Here is a 21752-nt window from a genome sequence, read left to right as displayed (position 1 = left end):
TGTCAGAATATAAAACATTACAGAAAACCACTAACACATCTCAGTAAACAAGGACAGAAGAAGATTGTCTGTAGATTGTTATCTCTGTTAACTAGTCTTTGGTACCTTTAACAGCAGGATCTGTCCTATCCTCCTTAAACTTCTGAGAAGTTAACAGCTGTGTGATACAGTTTGTCTGTCCCCTTCCAAGTATTGTAGTTTGTGTTTGGATTCAGTAGCTTGGTTTGTCATTGTTTGTGTTAAAAATGTTTGTCATTGCATTGATGTCTTGAAATATTTTTTTTTAAATAAATTTCTTGATTGTGCTAGCAGGAAATCCTTTTAGGGGAGGAAACTTTGAAATTTTATTCCAAGTCATCATTGTGTCCTGAGTGTCTTCAAGGAGTTAAGCCCTGTGAATGGCTCCTGTTGCAGGTAGTTTTGGGTAAGATTTGGGGAACAGTTCTGAATTTCAGGTTGGAAGCTGGAGGGCTGCTGAACGAGTGATCCACTGACCCCTGTGTGAGGTGACAGCTCTGGCTGAAGGCCAGTGACACTCTAATGCTGTGTGCCCCTTATAAAACGGGCTTGCTTTAAATAGATTAGCATAGAGGCCAAGTGAAGGTGATCAGGAGGCTTGTTCTGGTTTCTTTGTGTTTGGGTGAGGGTTTTGTTTTTTTTTTTTTTTTTCTTTGAATACCTTGATGTTGCCATAGTTACTGTAGTGCCCAATTGATCAAAGCTGAGCTTCTTGACTTCAAGAAGAGCAGAGGGGAATCTTCACACCTGGCACTGGCTGCTCCAAGTATCAGCTTCCTGTATCAGCACAGCTTTCCCAATGGGACTGGAATTTTGGCTTGGTTGAGTTCACCTGGATTGTTTTCTCCAGTGCTGGAGATGCAGATGCTCAGCAAGGCCATGTCAGATGAGTCCCTCTGTGGTCCCAGGGTACATCCCTGGTGTGGGAGGCACAGCTGAACCTTCACTGTGATGTGCATGTCTTGGACTGCTTGAGCTGACCAGTCCTGCTTTAGAGGAATAAAACTGAATAGTCCCTTTGGATGTTAAAAGCTTCCAAAAATAGTTCCAAAGTCTCAGCTAAATTTAATGCGGCTAGAATGTCAATGGAAAGGATTAGAACATTTGGGATTTGCACCAGTTAGCATTTAGGAAAAAAAAAAAAAAAATTAAAATCCTCTTCCTCATATCTGCCACTTTTGTGGGAGGAAAAGTGGAGATTGGCACTATTTTTGTGTGGTGCTAACCAAACTGGAGCTCAAATGTGAGTGGACTTCCCTGTACTGGTAATTTTGATTCCTGTAAGGGAATTTGCCCAGGTGGGAGATGGGGATGAAGGCTGTGGGAGGGGGTCACTGTAGTCCCTGTTGCTTTTGAGGCTGCAAAGGTTCATTAATCCTGTTATGTGAGGTCCAGTTCTGCTCTTTCTAATTAAGTAAAAAGCCTCTATTTAAGTCCATAGGAGCTTTCCACAGTGAAGAATTAGCACCATTAAAAATAATGCTCATCTCCAGTGTTCATTGTGCAGAGTGGAATGAAATTCCAGTAAGTTACTCTGTGACCTTGCCTGTTACATTTGTGCTTTCTGACAGAGCCTTTGGTGTGGGGCCATTGGCTTCAGCAGGAGATGCAGCCCTAGGCTGACACCACTGAAATTGGTGGCCCTGCTACTGTAAAGTCAGTGAATATTTTAAATAAAAAAATCACTCTTTCAGTAAAATCTTATTCAGTGGGTTTGATTTCCCCTGTCCTGCCTCTCCCCTGCATTTGAATTATGGTAAAAATTGCTTTTTTGGGGTTAGTTGTTTTCAGTAGGAGCCAAGATTGAAACCCTACACTTCTCCTGGACTCTTCTAGAAAAGCAACTGCATTTTTTCTTGCTTTGTTTTTTTTCTCCAAATTTTCTTAATTCCTGCAGGTTATGGTTTCCAGGTTTGCACTCAGGACTCAATAATACTTCTAGTTTATAGTGATTATATTTAAAGCTTCTATTTGTAACATTTTGTTTGCTTTATTCTATTTTTAGTCATGTTGTTTGTCATGGCAAGCAGTGTTTAATAAAAAAAAAAGTAAAGTTTCCTAGTGATTTCAAGAGATATGTGCCTGTTTCTTGATGTCCCTCAGGGATTCTTTTTAAAAACTCTAAAGACAGGGAAATATTCACCAAGGAAATGCCTTATTAGTGTCCATAAAAACAGTGGATAAATCTATAAATGCTCAGTGATATAGAAGGCATTGGTCCATTCAGACACTTCATATTCTCAAATTGTCTTCATTCAGTACAATTCCTGCTGAAGTTTTTGGCTCTGCAGGGATCTGACTTCATGAGAAGATGAACATCTTTGCCCTTTCAGTTTTACACTAAATAAGTATAATTTTTCAAAGAGAAACATCAGTGAGCTACAGCTGTTTTCCAGTGAATATAATTTTCGTGCTGGCCTCTGTTAATTTTAATTAGAGGTGTACTGTGTCTAAAAATAGTGAGGTAACAGAATGAACACAGAGCTCCCACTTGGAATCTCCACAGAGATTTTGGTCACAGCATCTCCAGTGCTGAGCACTGGCATGACCTGATCTGTGCTACTGGGAAGGATGCTTGCCTTCTGTTTGGAGCTATCCCAAATTAGAAACCTTTGCACACCCAGACCATGGGAGGAGAAATTTCAAGTAACCTACATCAGAGTGATGGGATGTGTAGGGTCTGGGAGGGAATTGCCTGCTCTGGTTCTCCAAGGGTTAAAAGTGCAGCACTCTTGAGGTTCTCATTCTGTGGGATGTGTGAGAGTTGAGGGTCCAAACCTTACACCAAATTCAGAAATAAAACAGATAACATTTGGGGGTGCCTTAAATAAAGGGAATAAATGGATGTGGCAAGTGCTCAGCTTTAGCTGGAGGTTAAATGAAGTTGTTTGGCTCAGGTTTGAATCTGCCTCAGTGTCTCAGGCTTTTCAAGGGAACAATCCTGACAGTTTGCTGTCATGATACCAGTTAAAATTGGATAATTTAGCATCAATATTGTTGCTGGATAGTGCCTATATTAATGTATTATTGTTATTTTTTAAATGGCATTGCTACTTCTTTTGAAATTCTGTATGACAACTTCTGATATCTCAAGTATTTGTAAAATCTGATTTGGGAGAGGAGAAGCAAATGCATAACTCAATTTGAACTCCTTGCATTTTAAAAGGAAGATAAGTACAGTTTACTATTATGTAGGGGTTTTCTTTGTTGTTCTTACTGTTTCTTTTTGTGTATGTGTGTGGTTTTTTTTTTGTTGTTTTTGTTGTTATTTTAAATATAAAAAGGATCCTAAGGGAATGAAGTTAACTTATTTTTTTCAGAAGCTGTGGAAAGGAGATTTAACATAAATGGGAATGTGATTGTATAATTGTACCATGAAACATTATTTGTAATTTGGCTTATTTTATATGGAAATCCAGTTCATGGATGATACATGACTTAATGTTAATTGTTTTAAGGGATTTGAAATGTAAATTCTTTTGTCCTAAATTAGATGAATAATTGGAAAGAGAATATTTTTTGTGTCAGAAGACTGCCTGAAGTGGCTACATAATTTCAAAGAAGCCACAAAACACTACCAACAAGGAGACACCTGATCCTTAAGGTTTGACAGACATAATAAAGCATATATAATTATGATTTATATATGTATACACATAAATTTTTGTATGTCTAACATTATTCATAATATGGAAAAATGTTAAGATTTCCATCTTATGCCTGAGGATAACTTCTGATTGAAGTCTGCTAACAAATGATGTTGATTCAAGTATGTTTGTCCCCTCTGATTATCGTTGAGCTCAGGCTCACAGGCAGTTTATTTCTCTTGGGGAACATGTATGTATTTTATTAGTGAGGTTTCTGTTTTAACTGGTGCAGTGCATGGCAAAGGAAAACCTGTGAATCAGCAGTTACTCCCTACAGGTGTTTTTAACCATCCCATCATAAATTGGGCAGAGGATTTAAAAATCAGGTGTAAGCTGACTTGCTAGTGGAGGGAGCACTAATCTGAGCTCTGGGTGTATCTTCTTCCCAGACACCTACCTGTAAATCTGGGAAAAGAGCTGCTCAAAAGGCCTGTAAGACAGTGACTTTCTTAAAAAGACTTGGCCAATACCCAAGTCCTGCTGGGCAAAAATGTCACAATAATTGGCTGGATAAAAAAGAATCAAGCTTTTCCTGTCCAAGAGCTCTAGCAGAGCAAAACTACTGCCACATGATGTGAATATTTATTAATTTCTCATCCTGGCTGCTGCAGGGTATGTTCATTTTGTTATTGGTTAAAAACCTGAGCTTCGGGGTTGTGACTTGAAATCCTGTTCTGTTTTGTTGTTTGTCATAGTGGTTTTGCTGAATTCCTAATTTAAAAGCTTTCCTATGTACTACTTTATTATAATATGGCTCTCCCAGTAGAGAACAGTAAACACTGTTTAGTGAGGAAGCCTGTGGACTTTTCTGACTTCTGTCAGTAGATTGAGATTCTTTGCTTCTCTGCACATTTAGCTTTGTTATGCCTTGGGAAAGGAGCTATGAAACTTGTTAGCTTTAACGTTCATCATCCAAATTCCTACAACTTTAGTGTGTCCAGTGTTACTCTCAGATGGTCAGTGTTTTCCTGGCTGCAAATTGTGAATGAAATTCTTCCCACAGCCTGGCACAATTTAAATTGTGTTTTGTAACACACTGGGCTTGAGTTTCATTTCCATAAACCTAATGACACAGGCTAGACACGATGACAAGCATGCTTAGAGATGATTGTTTTTGGAGGAGGTGGTTTATTAAAGCTCTTTGCTAGAGAAAATGCAACATTCTGATGTGAAGTTTCTGGCTGCTGTGAGGATTTCTTCACAGCATTTCCCTGGATGTGTGTACCTTGAAATGTACAGTAATACAAAGCTTAAGTTGGTTCAAATAGCAGAGCAAGTGTTGTTGTGATGGTGAGCTCTCCTACACTAACCTGTACTGCTGAGCTTGTAGCCATCTCTTCTGCCATTTGTTCATGCTTCTTCTTTCCAATTAGAATTTAATTTCTAAACTGAAATGACTTGGAGATACTGGGCTGAGCTGCTGAAAGGAAAGTGTGTATTTGATAGCCTGAATACCCATCCTCAGGTTAACACAATGCTTTTGAGCCTGGCTTCAGCTTGTGCACTTGAAAACTTCTGTCAGTAGCCTTGAGACTCCTGCAATAACAATTACTGATATTTCCATAACCTTATGTTATGGAATGATGTGCTCTGTCATCAGCCAAATCTCATTTCAGAGCAGAGGTTATATGAAAGGCACAGCCATGGCAAATTAGCTTCATAATTTAGCTTTACTGAGATTAAGTGTAATAAACCCATATGGTTTAATTTTGGACAGCAGTCCTATATAGTGTGTTTGAGCTAATATTTACAGCTATTTATAGAGAATAGCAAGTATGCAAGGCAGCAAGGGCAGAGCAGAACAGATGAGCATGCTGAGTTTATGTAACTCCCTAAATGCTTGTGTTAGGAGGAAAAGCAGCTAATGATTGCATATTGTTATTGAAAGAAACAAATAAAAGGGAATAGATATTATCCAGTAAACTTCTAGTTAACTTACTGGGGCTCTGTAGATGTGATGGGTTGATGTCTACTAAGGACTGCTAAATACTTAATTTTATACTAATTAGCACACTGATCATTAATTGGACCTTGACTTACTCCCCTTGGCTGGCATGAAGCTTTCTCTCATAACAACGTGATGCCATTTAATGTATGGGCTCATTATGTGTGCTCGTTATTTTGTGTGCCTTAAAATTACCTTTCTATACTGATGCATTTGGGAAAAAGGCTCCAAAATCAGCAGGACTTCCCTAAAAGTGCTGAAAATCATCCTGAGTCCGCTCCTCTCTTAACTTTATTTGCTTCCTAGCATGATTAAGATGCAAAGGGATTGCTAATGGGCTTTGAAAACCTGTGTAAGTTCTGTACTTAAGGTGTAGAAAAAATTGGCTGTATTCTTTTTAGCAGACATGTGTCTTGGTTGTACTGGTTGTTGATGATGCTGTTCTCATGCTTCTTTCTATAAGGGTCTTTTGTTTGTTTTGTTTTTTCCTTGATGTGTGGTTTAAATTTCAGATTGATTTTCCAAGTTCTTCTTAGCCTGGGCATTATGCTTCCTGAGCTGGCTGCAGAAGCACCAGCAGCTTTCCCAGTAACAATTATGGTTCTCTTAAACCCAAATACAGCAGTGTTTTCTCACAGGGCAAGGGGTCCTTCAGTAATGTCTCTTCTGCTTGTGTTCAGAAGCTTGTACTGGTACATTAAGGACTTTTCTGTGCTAATAAATTAAGTTAAAGCCAAGTCCCTGTTTGAACCTAGGTAAAACTGGTCTTAGTGCCCCATGTCAGAGGCCAGTAGTTGCCTTGACACAGTGTGAAATTTACTTTCTACAAACGGAGCCCCCAGGCCTAAGAATCTCTGGGCTATGTCGTGGATGTGGAATGTTTTAATATGTAGTGTAACTGTGTGATGTTATTTTCTCTGTGCTGCCAGGGATGAGGGGAGACTCTTACTTCTTTGGAATGGGGGGCCTTGGCCACTATGGCTGCATCCCAGAGGATGGAGGACACTTCCTGCTCTACTCTATCAACGGAGACAACAGCCTAAAGACGTGTTTTCCTGAGGAAGATTTCCATGAAATAATTGATTTCAACGATCTCCCAAATTCTCTCTTCGCCTGTAATGTTCACCAGTCTGTGTTTGAGGATGAGGACAGTAAGGTACAGTGTCTGTTTCCAAGTTTTCCCTGTAAGAGAAGCCTGTGCTTTGTATCTGTTTATTGCAGTCAGTGAAACAGTTTAATCTGTCTCGTGCAAAGAAACTCAATCACAAATAGGACTTCTTGCTAAGCTGACAACAACATTCTGCTTTGACGTTTATTTCAAGAGCTTGAAAGCCTTTTTGTCAGCTGAGGTCAACAGTGTTTTTCTTTTGTTGAGATTTACAGAATACTGAAATGGAGGTTTGTGTCTTCATGGCAACCTTGGCTGCAGGGATGGTGGGAATGGCAAAGTCAAACGTGATGGCTGCTTCTGCTTGCTGATCACAGATCACTGAGATGGGAGGCTGCCTTTCTGTATTTTCTCACAGAATTAGAGAATCCTTAGGTTGGCAAGCCCACCACTAAACTGTGTCCCCAAGTGCCACATGTACACGTCTTTTAAACCCCCCCAGGGCTGGTGACTCAACCCCTTCTCTGGGCAGCCTGTTCCAATGCTTGACAGCCCTTTTGGTGGATAATTTTCTCCTAATATCCAAGCTAAATCTCCCCTGGCATGCCTTGAGACCTTTTCCTTTGGTTGTACTGATTGCTAATTTGGATAAGAGACCACCACCTGCCTCACTCCAACCTCCTTTCATGTACTTGTAGAGAAGAGAGATAAGGTCTGGTGTGTTTTAATTATCTGTAATACTGTGTTCTCACTGTCATGCACTTCAGATTTTCTAGATAAAAAAACGTGAGAAACTTCATGAAAATATTTTGAACTCTGCAATTAATCTAAAGCAATGTTGAGAACAACATGGCCTTGAGATAATAGTAATAACAAAAAAAATCTACTCTTGCAGGAAGCATTCAGTTCCTGTTTCTTAATCTAGTATTCTTTCTGACTGAGACTTCAGGAATATAAAACTGATGGCTTGGGGCTTTATTGTCTGATGAAATGAGTCTGAGCTAATTGTTATAGGCACATCTGAAGCTACTTGAGTGTCCTGTTCAGAATTTTCAATTCAGAAACAAGCTGGCAGTGGTACAGTGGGTCTGAAACTGTCTGAGGTATCCAGATAGAACTACAAAATCACTGGGACCAGAGCTGGCCAGAATGGACAAAGACCTTTTAGTGGGGGGATTACCAGATAAAAGAGCAATGAAACAAGACTTCCAAGGATACAGTATTCCTGTTAAAGTTACTGAAAGTGATGTCTGATGGGGCTGCACAAGTGAAATTATTTGGGTTTTAATTTTTTAGGCGTTTTTGTCTTCTATAATAATGTCTTGTATATATTTGAATAAGATTACTGCTGTGATATGAGCATTAAAAAGGGCACTTATATATTACAAATTCCACACTCTAAATTGCAGTTTTGAAAAACAATGCCCTATTTTATTGAATAGACCTTTTGCTAATAAGCATCTTGCATTTACATTCTGCCATTTTCCAGATTTTTCTCACCATCTGGTAGTGACCTTGACTAAAGCTGAAGGAGTCTGAAAGTCCAGTTTTAAAGGAAGAAAAGAGGAGCCCACCTGGAAGTAGAGAATCTCTCTCTTCACCCTGCAGAGATTCTATCCCCACTTGCTCCTGAGCTTTCCTTTTTGAGAGCTGTGTTCTGGTATTTAGCTGATGGCTTAGTTAGAAAATGGAATGGGTGATTATGTAAGTATGTGGGATAGCAATCCCCAAAGACTTGCAGGACTTAAGGATGTGTCTTAAGAATAGCAGCTGGGCTGTGGAGGTGGATGTTGTGCCACGTGCAGGTCTGTAAATACCCTGTCCATGCTGTGGGTTGAACTGCTCTGTTTGCAGGTAAGTGGTTACCCCTGTAAGTCTCTATTTAACAAGATGGGATTACCTTCAGATTTCTCATTAAATCCAAGAACCTGGGGAGTTGATTGTGGTTTTTATTATTCCTCTAGAACATGTACTTGTGTTCCCAGTTGATTAATACCCATAATCCTTTCTATTAATAACTGTTGCTGCAACAACATGCAGCACACATGAATTAAAAATAAAATATTGTCAAGTTGCTGAGCTAAATTTTAAAATCTCACATGATCACTATTCATAAATGGTGCTAACAATCATATCTTCAATTATATATTAATCCAAAGTATATTTAATGTTACACTAAACTTCTAAAAAGTATGTACTGCAATAATGGTTATATCAAAAATTCTTTAATTTTAGTGTTCATTCTACAGACAATAAAGCTTTTTGCAATATATGTTTGACTTTTACTCTTGACCTGCACTTTTAAGAGGAAAGTGAAGGTATAATTGAAAGTTACAAGTTAGGTAGTAAAGGAATCCAGAGAAACCCCTCATTGTAAATGGCTGGTTTGATTTGGTGTGGAAAGTTCTGACTTTAGCATGGAACAGCATTAAAATAAAGAAATTACCTTGTCAGTTCTAAAATTACATTATCTGAAGTGTCTAAGGGGCTGAAATGTCAAGTTCAGACTTCTAACAGACCAATATCTAAGCAGTACACTCACTAAAGACAGCTTTTAATTTGAAGGCATCAACTCCTTTGGATCAGATACAGGGTAAATTCCAGACTGTGCTGGAATGTGGACTTGCAGCAGCTGCTGGCAGCACGTACACCTGGGCTGGGGATAAGCTGATTTGGTTAGTTCTGAGTCCTGTGTAAGAAATACCCTTTCACCAGTGCTGTGTGTCTACAATCCCTCTTAGAAGGGATTCTGTCTCCTGTCAAAAGCAATGATGGCACCTGCAGGGAGCCTGAGTTCAGATGTTCATTTTCTGAAGGTGAGGAATTGTGGCAGCTGAAGGCCATGCCCTTTGCAGGGAAAGACACAGGCTTTGATTTTCTCCTGGCTGACACTCTGAGGTCTCACCATCCTGAGCCTGAAGAGTTGTGGGCTCTGGGATCTGAAGATTAGTTTGCCATCAGGCTTCAAGGAAGCTGCTTGGAACTGACTGCCCTGAAACACTGAAGAAAAGGGGAATATAGATTAATGCCACCTGCAGCTGATCTTGCTTCAGAGCAAGAGCTGGAGCACCTGGACAAAAAATATTTTCTGCCTTCCAGGCTGTGTTCTTGGAAAGAAATGTGTGCTTGAGTCAGGAGAATGCCCCAGATAACTGGGCCAGTAATATGGGCAATTAAGGATTTGTGCAGGATGTTTTAGCAGCTTCAGAAGGACAGAGCTTGCTACAGATGAGGGGAGGTGGCTTTGCTTATCTCCACTCTCACCATGGGCAGTCTGCACCTTCCTATGGAAAATGAAATTATACCTTCTATACAGTGTTCTTGAAATACAGAGCTTTTTAGCTCCTAAAATCCAGCAAAGGTGAGGAGAAGATTATCCAACAGGATAATCTGTTGCAAAGCTGGGATCACATTTGGTTGTGGCCCCGTCGCTGTCCTGTGTTCTGATCTTTTGTTTTGGCATAAAGCTGTTAACAGTGGGGGAAAATTAATTTGGTGTTTTGGAGTTTAAACACTGAATTGGTTGGGTCATGGATGTCTTATTGTAAAGAAGCTAAAAATAAAATTGCCCCCTAACCCTGGACTTTGTTGCATTGATGGGACTATTTATGTGCGAGCAAGATCTGGCAAAACTGAGTCTTATTTTTGGCTGGTAGTGTGACTGAATGGGAGGTGCTGCTCCCTTTAGCTTTCCTGGTAAAGCAGTTATGTTGGTGAGCCAAAGGCCATGACTCTGATAACTCCTGAGGGTGGCCATTGGAGTGTTTCAGCAGTTAATTGCTACCCATAGCCCTTAAACTCTGGCTAGTAACCCTCTTGTTGTGCTTTTGTTGAGCACGTATCACTGTTTTGTAAAACCAACCTTTCTGTTCTGTGACTCGAGCTTCCTTCAGGCTGGGACTGGTAAACACACTGTCAAAGTGAAGCATCTTTGTCTCTTAGGATGGTTTCTTTAGATGCTGTAGTGCCTCAGGAGATGCTTACACAAAGCTGTCATTATTAGAATATGTTTTCATGAGGGAGGGATGTGTTTCCTCAAGCGTTTTAGAAGCTGCATGCTCCTTTTTTTACCATTCTTTTGGCTTAAATTGGAAGGAGCACCGATTAAACTTGATGGTTTTACTTCAGATAAAGAATGATTCATCAGTTTCAGAGCATTTTAGTTATGGTGAAGCTGCCTAGGCAGTGATAGCCAAAGTCCACCGTGTGCTTTTTCTTGCCAATGTAATCTAAACCAATAGGAGATACTATTATTATTATTATTTCTGTATGAGAAAATACTGATCAAATGTTTCCATTTGTGGAATTTTCATCATGAAGAAGACACAGACATATTGGAGGGAGGTCACAGAGATGAAGGGATGGGAGCCTGTCTGCTCTGAAGGAAGGCCATGGCAGCTGTGCCTGTTGGGCTGGAAAAGGCTCAGGTGGATGTGAGCAGTGTGTGTGAACCCCTGAAGATGGGATGCAAACAGGACTGTCAGGACTCTTTTCAGTGATGCCACATGCCAGGAGCAGAGGCCACAGGCATCAGCTGAAACACAGGAGGTTCCCTCTGACCATCAGGAAGCAATTTTGTACTGTGATACCCCAGGGTGCCCAGGGCAGTGGTGCAGTCTCTCTCTCTCCATGGAGATACTCCAGAGCTCTCTGGATGTGGTTCTGGCTAACTGAGCTGGAGCTAGTCCTGCTTGAGCCAGGGGTGGGTTGGAAAAGATGACCTCCAGAGGTCCTTTCCAGCCTCCTCCAATCCATGATTCTGTGAACATCTGTTGAAGTGTAGACTCATTCTTCTGATGCAGTATGGGAATGCAAGATTGGGGAATGTAGGTGATTAAAAATGCATTTTCTGAACTGTGAGCTTAATGGAGGTGGGGTGGGGCAGGAAGGAGAAAAGTCAAACTAACAAGCCAATGGAAAAGATAATCCTATTTTAATAGAAGGACTTTACTATGAAAACAATTACTATTTTCATGAGGGATTCTTTCACACTACAACTTTATTTATGTATATTGGATGATTGCATGCTCTTACTGCAGAAGCCTCTGTTAGCCTCTGACTCATTTTTTCTTTTTAAGATGTATTATTGAACTTGGATCCTGAAAAATATAAGGCTCCCTCAGGTGGTTGCTGAAATATTTGTCCAAGGGTGATGCTTTAAGAGCACTTTGTAGCCTTACTTGTAAATGCTTTTTTCCCTTTGTACTTGCATTCAGATTTCTCAACAAAGCCCATTTTCATGCTGCTATTTTTATTTTTAAGGTTCACTGAAAGACACTGGACTGCTCACTGGTCTGCTGTGTTGTTTTTAACTTTTATATGTTAATTCTGGAACTGAAACTTTCTGCTGATGCTTTGACTGAAGCAGATAATTGAAATGTGTCTGTTCAGTACTCCTTTTAAACAAAGAGGAGCCAGTGTGTCTGCTGCCATGTGTGAAATGTTTCTTTGGTTCCCTTTTCCTACAGGCTAATTCAAGATGATGCTCTGGGAGGCTCTAGGCAGGCTTTGTGTCTGCAGGGAAAGGAAGATCTGTTCCTTTTGACTTGAGTTTTAAGCATCTAGATTGTGAAGTCAGAATCTCTTTGTTCATATTACATCACTGAAGCCTCTAGGTGTTGAGTCATCATTATATTTAGAGGGTGGCACACTTCTTTTTAGTCTAATATTAGTGTTTAAGCCTAGACCCAGTGGAAGGTCACCCTAGCAAAGATGAAGTCAGGCTCCAAGGCTGGAAAGGAATGCAGGCTTCACTCTGCCTTCCTGGTACACTTGCTGTTGCTTTGTTTTACTTTCAGTTTTTCTACCTTTTAAGGTTGGTGGTGGTTGAAATGATAACATTATCAGAAGCTGCCACTTGAAGCAGACTGTGCCTCATGCTGTGGAATCTACCTACTTTTCTTTTTTTTCTGCTTTATAAATGGGATCAGTGTTACTCCCTGGCATTTGGTGGAAATTGAAGTATTTCTTTACTATACTCTATGCATCTAATAAAAATACAGAGAGCTTGCAAAGAGAGGCTGCAGGAGCAGAGTCCTTCACAGCTGCCCCCTGGGAATCCTATTTTGCACTTTTCCCTTGGGTGCTGGTTTGCAGACAGCCAAGCACTGCTTTTTTTGTGTGATCATGGAAGCACTAAAATAAAGCTTTAGGAGGCTGTTCTTGCTTTAAGAAATCTGCAATCTAAAGTTATTTTTTCATTGCATTTTTGTCTGTAACTAATTTCAAATAATACTTTTCTTGTGAGCCATCTCTGAGCAGTATGGAGTTTTGTCTGAAAACACCTATGATCTTCCATGTTCTGCATCTGATATTCCATCTGACTGCTGGAGTGGTAAGCCTGATTTTTTCAGCCTCATGATACAAGTTCTCTCTACAACTGGAAAGAGCTGTTGATACTTGGTCTTAAAATGACCTAAAACCAAAGGGAGGGTAGGTTGACATGAGTTATTAAGAAGAAATTCTTTACTGTGAGGGTGGTGAGGTCCTGGCACAGGTTGCCCAGAGAAGCTGTGAATGCCCCATCTCTGTTCAAGGCCAGTTTGGTTGGAATTTGGAACAGCCTGATCTAGTGGAAGATGTCCCTACTCATGGCAGGAATAGAACTAGATCCTCTTTTTAGATCCCTTCCAACCCAAACTATTCTTTGATTCTGTATTTGTCATTCATAAACTTCCCTTTTACCCCATGGTGAAGTTGCTGCACCTTGTTATCCAGCCCTGTGTTGGCACATGGAATGGGATGTGGTGTCACAGCTCCTCCCTGTAGCTGCTGTTCCTGTGCTTTGCTCACAGGTCAGGTGTGAGTTCTGTTGAGGAGCTCCCATAAGAAAAGCAGTAACTTCATGAAGTTGGATGTGCTGTAGCATGTGAATTCTCTAAACATGATTGGCAGTAAGATCCACAAAGCATCTCAGTGCATGGAAATCCTTAGGTCTCAAGCCACAGTAACAATAAGGAGCTGAGGTTTTACTGGAGGAGGGGCAGTGGGGAAATTCACCTTCATTGACATTTGGGATCTGTTGAGTATTCATTCTGGTTCAGAGGCAGAAAATGAGTTAATTTTGATTGGTGCGTTTTGCATATTCAGAATGTCAATGCATATTTATAAGGAGATGATTTAAGGCTGCTCTTGTAGCTCTTAACAAGGCAACTTGCATTTATGTATGTGTATAGGGTCTGATGGTAATTTCCTCTGAGGTGATCTGCAGAATTTCCAAAGGAGCTGTAAGGAGTTGTCACTCTAGGCATTCCTTCCATCTTCTCTTGGGTTGTTCTGGAGATGATGCTGTTGGCATGCAGGAATTACTCAGCTCTGAATATTCCTCAATTGCATCAATGTTCAGTCGTGCTCTGAAAATGTGGTTTGGTGTTTTTGTGGTGATGCTGGTGTTGTTTTCTTTTTAAACAAAAAAAATTCAACCAACCAAATATTAGCAAGTATTTCTGGGTCTGAAAGGCCATTTTCTGTTATGTGGATGCTGTCTAATAATTGTTACAGTACTTGAGGTTATTTTCCCATCCATGCACAGTGTTCTTGGTAGCACAAATGCCCCTGTTTCAATGGGAGAACGTGCCTGGCAAAGGACCAACTGTGTTAAAGGTAGGCTTGTATTCCTTGCAGCTGAAATCTGAAGTAGTGCTTCAAAGCATTTAACTATACTAGTTGTTTGTAAATTACAAAAATAACCTGATTAATGTTCTTTCCAGAACACACAAGACAGCAGTTACTTGTCTGCTTTTTAAATTTGGAAGCATACTTTTTTCCTTAAGAGTAACTATGGAAAAATTCTTCTAGTGTTGGCTTTCTGTGGCTGTGTTCTACTCCACAGTCTAGAGGGAACGTGTTATCTCAAACCAGGGTGGGTGGGAAATCTTTTCCTGGGAAAGGACCATTCAGGGAATTTCAATTTTTATTTTTTTACAGGAATGTAATTTTCTTAGCAGTTCTATTAAAATACAGACTTTTGAATAATGAGACATTTTAACAAAGGTGTTAGTAAATCCATGTGATGGCATGAGTAAAGGCTCTGGGAGCCACAGGGAATTGCAAGGTCTTGTGTGTAGGCCACTTAAAAATCATCCTCTTAATTACTCCTTTCTCCAGCACAATGGCCACTGTAGGATAAACTGTGGGTAGGTCTGATTTAGATATCCCTAAACACTGTACAAATTTAGGTTAAGATTCCACTTGGCAGTTGTCTGTCTCCTGTAATAGGCTGAACTAAATTCCTGGACTCAAATGCCTTTTGATCTTTGAGGAAGTTGGATCTGGCTGGGAGCACTGAGGCTGGTGTGGCTTCCTCTGAGCTCCACCAGGGTTAGCTGGAACAGGGGTTCAGCCAGGGACTTGTGCTGACAGAGTTCTGGTATTGGTAGAGTTTTCCTTCTGATTATCCTTCTTGAAAATACTGGAGTTTGACTGCATGTACACAGAATATTGAGCCTTTCTTCTCCAGGATGATAGCTGGATATATTGTTATATATATATATAGATAGATATATAGCTGGATATATATATTGATATATAACTGGAATTATAATATTTATTATAATTGGTGATATTTGATATTCTTGACCATTATTACTCCTGTTTGGGTTTTTTTCCCTTTTTTTCTTGTCTGGCAATCTAAAGCATGGCATGTTTTCATAAAGCTATAAAAACCAAGATGATAAGATAGCAGGTCACACTTGGAATAAACCACAGCCATGAACTGCAGGAACTTCCTTGGGTCTCATTGAAACTGATGCTGACACATTGCATCTTAAAGGAAGAAGTCAACCCTTCTGGTATCTGCTGACACAAGAGCTACAGCTCCCAAAGGGAAAAGCTGCCTTTATGTAATTTATAGAGAAGTCTTTGGTTTGTTCCACTAAGTAGTTCTTATCAGCAAATATCTGCTAATAATCAAACACAGTTTTGCCCTTGTCCCTCCAGCAAACTCTCACTCTGAAGTCCACTAAAATCCTGTTTTTCTAGCTGATAGTAATCAAAAAGTGCAGTAAAGCCATTCTAATGTGGTTAGGGCAGCAGCTGTTCTTTATTTTAATAGCATCAGAGGTCCTAATCCAACCACAAGTTCTGATATCAGTTTTCTGGCCCAAGGAAAAGGCTGCTAAATGAAGGTCAGCCTTCATTAGCAGTGCATTAAGACACTGCATTTACAGAAGCAACCTTACAGTTTAATCACATTCAAAACAGTAAATTTACATTCTAATTACCACTTATTTAAGGGAATTTCTCAAATATTTCAAACAAAATGTATGTTAACACTGTGTGAGAGTTAAATGCAATTAGTAAATTAATGGTTAATAGAAGTGGGTAAAAGTACTACTTGGAGAGCAGTACTGTCTTAGAAAATAAGGAGTATGGGGAGGTGGTGTGAGAAAATACAGGGTGGAGAAGGGAGAGATGGCAGCTTTAAGATTGTGACATTGATTAAGACAGAATCTGCAACAGATTTGAGCACAAAGGTGAGAGATCATAATTAAATCAAGGTGATATGAATTATCAATTATTTCTGTTCATTTGAAAATATGTTACCTGCTGTACTAGATGAATTACTGATTCTTTTCCAGAAATTTTAGCATTTGCTGCAGTAGTGCAAAGATTTCTCCATGTTTTGTTCTTAGGTCCAATCCTGGCACAGCAAGATCTGCTGACACCATTCCACCAGTGAGGGTTTTGTTTGAGTTCTCAGTTTCCTGTGTAGTGTGTATGAATATCCTTTTAAAAATTGTCTTGGTTTAATGTGATTACTTTTAGGTTATTTTCTCCTAATTCGATTGCATTTTCTGGACACTCTACCCTACTTAAGTTACATAACTTTTGTACTGGGCTTTGAAACTTAATCCAGAAACAGAGGCATTACAGATATAGTAAATGTAATGTGTTTGTCTCAGAGGGATAAGAGAAGCCTTCCATGTGATAGGGACTAATGAGCTGGAAGTTAAGAAGATAGTAAAATGGGAAAAAAAATTCAGTATCTCTAGCAAGAGGGTAATGAAAGTAAGCAACTCTTGCACTGCAACAGAGTGGACTCAAGTCTGTGTGTGTTGGCTTTACCTGGCATTGTAGTGAGTTAAAAAAGCATAAAGGCATTGTAAGACTGCAGCATGCAGAATATTGAAATTTTCCATTTCATATTACTGGAACCAGTGCTAGTGAGAAATCTAATGGTTTCATTCCTGTGTTTCTAGTGTGTGACTTCCTTACAAGGGAGGGACAAGCTGGGTACTTCAAAAGATGCTGAGGAAATTCCAGCCCTGAATGGGGGGGAGATGTCCCCTATGTTCTTCATGACTCTTATGGATGCTGGTTATTTTTTCTATTTCTTCTTGAAAGCTTTTGGCTGTGGGTTTTTTGTTTGTTTGTTTGTTTGTTTGGGGTTTTTTTGTTGGTTTTTTTTTTTTTTTTTTTTTTTTGTAGACAGCTGGATTTTATGGTGTCCCTGGTTGAAAGCAAAGTCAGTTCACTCAGGCTGAAATACCAGCAGTCTTGAAGAGAAGGGAGTGGGTATTTGACATGGCTGAGGTTGTGTTGCATTGAACCACAGGGCCATCTGAATCAGCCTTCTGCCAGTGTGGGGGCTGGAGTTATTTTTACTTGATTTTCTTTGAGTTCCTGGGACAGGGCCATGTACAGACTGAGAGCACTGCACAGCCCAGAGGCTGCCTCCTACATGGTATCAAACACTCCTAATGTACATCAACAAGTTGGCACTGCTTGCTTTCACTTTTTTGTCATTGCAAAGCTTCTGTGTGGATTCTCCCAGGAATGTTTCCTTAACAAGCAGAGACCCAATTTGGGATATAAAATATTAGATGCTTAAATAAGCAACTTCTGGACCCATTCAGTTCTTACATACTGATGATTCTGTTCCCCTGAATAAATGTGCAGGGCTGCTTCAAACTGTCTGACTTGAGGGATTTGGTCACAGACACTTCCAAATTCCATCAAAGTCTTCTGCTGCCAACAGGAGCTGTGGAAATAGATCAGAGAATGCTGTTATGTTGTCCTTCCTTCCTGTATCCTTCTGGAAATCCCTTTATCTTTTCATCTTTAACTGCAAATCTTCCTTTCAGGTGTTTCTTTACCTGGTGTCAATTCTACCTGCTGTGTGCTCTGTGATGCAGCTGCTCCTGTGATTGCTCCTCTTTGCCTCACAGTTAAGAGGGAGAAACACACAGCACAAATGGTATAGGAGTGTTTCTTAGGAATATAATGTCTTCCTGTTTTTATATTCCAGTTTCAAATTATTTAAATAAAAAAAACTTATACCTTTTAAAAAGTATTTCCCAATTAAATTATTTATTATCTTAATCCATCACTCTTAAAGTTCTAAATGGAAGTTTTTCTGACTCCTTGCTGGTTTGTGACCTACATATAGCAGATGCAGTTTGTCCTGTGCATGTATTTAGATTTTCAGAATTTTTTTGGTGGAACTGTCACATACTGAAGCACAGTTCTGATTATCTATTCAGATGCCTGCTGCATCACAGTCTTTCTGCTAATCCAAAATGTATGATGTGATTGATGCTGTGTGGTGGCAACAAAAGCAACTGCTTAAAATAGCTGGTCCAAGCTATGTGTCTGTATTCCATGTGTTTACTTCAGGTCTAAGAATTAAATCCTTATCTGATATTTGTCAGTCTTGAAACAGAAAGAGATGGATGTACACCTTATCAGTAGCTTGAGTGAAGATGAGATTTTTCCATGTCTTTCATTCCCAGCACAACCCTGTATTTTTCCAGCCTGTTCTTTCTCTAACAGGAGGAGGAAGAAAAAAAAAATGTTGCACAGATCTGCACTTGATATGAGAATTAGTTTTGTGTAAAAACCAACTACTTTGTAGTGGTATAACTGAAGGGCAGAAAGGATAATGGAGTTAGCATGTGAACAGTAACAGGCACTGGATTTTCATAAAATTCTTTATAAGATGAAAGTCATGTGAAGAAAGTGACATTTTTAGAATTTTAGGTGGTTATGTACTGCAAATATGCAGTACAGAGTTTTTGGGTAGTCCAATCTCCTTGAAATATTCCTTATATGTCTTGCTTTTTCTTCTACATTAGCAGTGAATGCCCTCCCTGCCTTATTTTGTTATTGAGGGACCTTCAGGTATCCTTTATCCACATTCTTGTAGCATAAGGACTGCTGTTAACCCCAAACCTAAAAAACCCCATGAGTTGTATCAGTATTGTGATACTGATTTTTAAGAGAATTTTAGGTTCTTTCTAATGCCTTCTGGTTTTTGACCTGTTGCCACCTGTATGCTGATTTTGTTTTTCACTTCTATTTTTTGAGGTTGTATCTTAGGCAAGTGTTTGACAAGGTGAAAGGGAGTATTTGCAACTGGCCTTCTTGCACAGAAACTGATAAACTGGGGTAAAAACACTGATATTTTGGAGTTTGAGATGAAAATTATGAAATTGAAAAGCACTGTTACCCTTCTTTCTGATGTCTCCTTGCACCTGATGATTGTGCAGCAGATCACTTTGGTAGTGAAGGTAAACTTGATTTATACACACTTAAACCACTTACATGGTGTAAGGGAAAATCTTGGGTGGTACAGAAGGAAATTCCAGGTTTTTGTGAATAACCCAGCCCACTGTGTATGAGCTAAAGGCCATCAGGGTGTGTGTGCTCTGGTTCGTGGGTGCCATCTGCTGACTCCTCCCTGCACCCACAGCACTTGCTGTTGGAAAAAATAATATATGTTAAAGAATGTGGTTTTAAATACACCACCACTGGAATATTAAATACAAAATGCACTTTTTAATCCTTGCTATTTTTGTGGAGTTAGAACAACAGTGTTCATCCTAAATGTATTTCAGTTTCATTTCAGCCCTGCAAAATAGTTTCACTATCAGTGTTTTGCTTATGGTGAATCTTAATTTCCATAGTGTATTGTCACTCAGCTTCTAGAATTTTATCTTCAATATTTTTGAAGTCTTTCTTCATTCCATGTGTTTATTCCATCTATGATATCCTGTATATATATCTAGGTAAAGTCAGGCTGAAATAATTTCTGTGTTGTGCTTGCTTGGAAACCTGGTAACAAATGTTCTGTTGCCCTTTATGGCCATACCAGCAGCACCACCAGGTAAAGTGGTATAAACAGGTGATTATACCTGTGATTTAGTAACAAAGCTGAGAGAAGGGGCAAACTGGAGGAGAACAGGTAACTAGACCCTAGAGTAGTTTAGAGCCCACTTATTAAATTGGTTTTAAAGGCAACTTCTCTTTTCTCTTGCTTGTCATAGTTTTCTTTAAAACCTAAAATAGATTTATTGCTTTGAGTCACTCAAGTGAATGTTGGTATCTACTGAGAAGGAATTCAGTCCTAATAAATGTGACATATGTAATGCCATCATCATGGGCTGCTGTAAATCAAATCTTGTTCTGGCAGGGGCTCCATCACTGTGATGTGAGATTGCAGCTAATCCTCAGTCATGGAGCAGCTTTGCTCTCCATGCTGTGCAGAGGAAGCATAACCAAATGATTATTGATCTGTTTAGAACTTGGGATCCAATTTGTATACAGATTTATCTTTCTCTCCTGACCAGGACTCCATTCCAATTCCACCTACTGTAGCTGGATGTTGTTGGGATAAATGGAATCACAGAGCCATTAAGGTTGGAAAAGATCTCTGTGATCATGGAGCCCAAGCATTAACCCAGCATTGCCATAGGCACCACTAGTCCACATCCCCAAATGCCACATCCAGCTTCCTTTTAAGCACTTCCAGGGGGAGTGATTCTACCAATTCCCTGGGCAGCCTCTTCCAATGCCTGGCAACCCTCTCACTGAAGAAATGTTTCCTGATATCCAATCCAAACCTTTTCTGGAGCAACCTGAGGCCATTTTCACTCATCCTATTGCTTCTTACCTGGGAGAAGAGACCATTTGAATACAGCCTTCTGTCAGACACCTGTACAGAGCAAATGTATCCCAGGAATGATTTAAGGCACTTAAGCCCCTCATTTTTTTTTTTTTTTTTTTTTTTTTTTCATTTTGGTAAAGTAAAGGAGGAGAAGTACTGTTGCATTAGGATGATTAAAATCTGATCCATGTTTGTGCATATTTATTGTCTTATTTGGCAAAGCCCTACTGAAGTATATAGAATTATTTGAAAGCAAGGTAATGCATAAGATGGATAAAGTTTCATCCTGGTTTAGATGAATGGGATCTGCTAAAATATGTAGTAGTGAATTATTTAAATACATTTACAGTGTTTTTTTGAGCAAAATGAGAAGATTGAGTACTTGTGCTTTTCATAGCACAGCCTTGCTAAGGAGGCTGTTTTTGGTAAAAATAACTTGATAAAAAGCTCTACTTTTAACTTTGAATCTTCTAATTTAAGAATATATAGCTTGTGCCTTCTCCACTTGACTGCTAAGGGGTGGAGAGAAGTCTTTGGTATTCTTATCTTTCTGGAGGAGGTGGAATGTCCTCCAGATATGCACAGAAATACTTAGCAGAGCTAATTGGTGCCTAATGTCTAATGTGAAAAGATAGTTAATGAATGGACTGAAGAGAATGCTTCCTGAAATATTTGAATATATCAGTAGTTTTAAATGCATAAAACATAAGGAAAAAAAAGGTATAATTTTCAAGTCTTGTGAATAGAAGGACTGATCTCTTTGATGTGGTTATGGATTATCTTAAGTGTTAGAGCTGTGATGCTTGTTAGTGCAGTGCCTGATAATGCAATGTCCTAGACCCTAGAGGAATAAACACAACCAAAATGAATAATGAACAACTAGAGATGTTAGGAACAGTTTTTTTAGGCAGATATGACTCATGTCCCTCTAATACCTTAAGTAATCTCATGTCATTTATGTAACTTGGACTTTTTAATGAATCCTAAGCCAGAACATTTAATTATTAACTTCCTGTTCTAAGGTAATAACTAAAACTGGTTTTGCTGTGTGTGGAAAAAAATTAGCATAATATGTTTGCATGAACTGAGTGTGATTACTTTATTCTGTATTTTGAGTATGTAAGAGCAGATAATAAGCCTTCCTACCAG

At 39.4% G+C, this 21752-nt stretch overlaps 1 protein-coding gene across 2 annotated transcripts in view; it reads left to right on the top strand.

Annotated features, from left to right (window-relative positions):
* Nucleotides 1-21752, top strand: part of RCAN2 (regulator of calcineurin 2) — an 84717-nt gene that overhangs the window by 1162 nt on the left and 61803 nt on the right. Inside the window, exon 2 of one of the 2 annotated variants that reach the window (XM_079298429.1) lies at nucleotides 6540-6766. In XM_079298429.1, coding sequence (XP_079154555.1) covers nucleotides 6542-6766 — 225 coding nt within the window. In that variant the 5' untranslated portion in view covers nucleotides 6540-6541. Of the gene's footprint in view, nucleotides 1-6539; nucleotides 6772-21752 lie in introns of both variants that reach the window. The other variant, XM_079298430.1, reaches the window with a different exon arrangement.

Source organism: Erithacus rubecula, assembly GCF_903797595.1.
Source record: "Erithacus rubecula genome assembly, chromosome: 2".
NCBI lineage: Eukaryota > Metazoa > Chordata > Aves > Passeriformes > Muscicapidae > Erithacus > Erithacus rubecula.
Note: the sequence above shows the minus strand (reverse complement) of the source record. Positions and strands in the feature narration are given on the sequence as shown.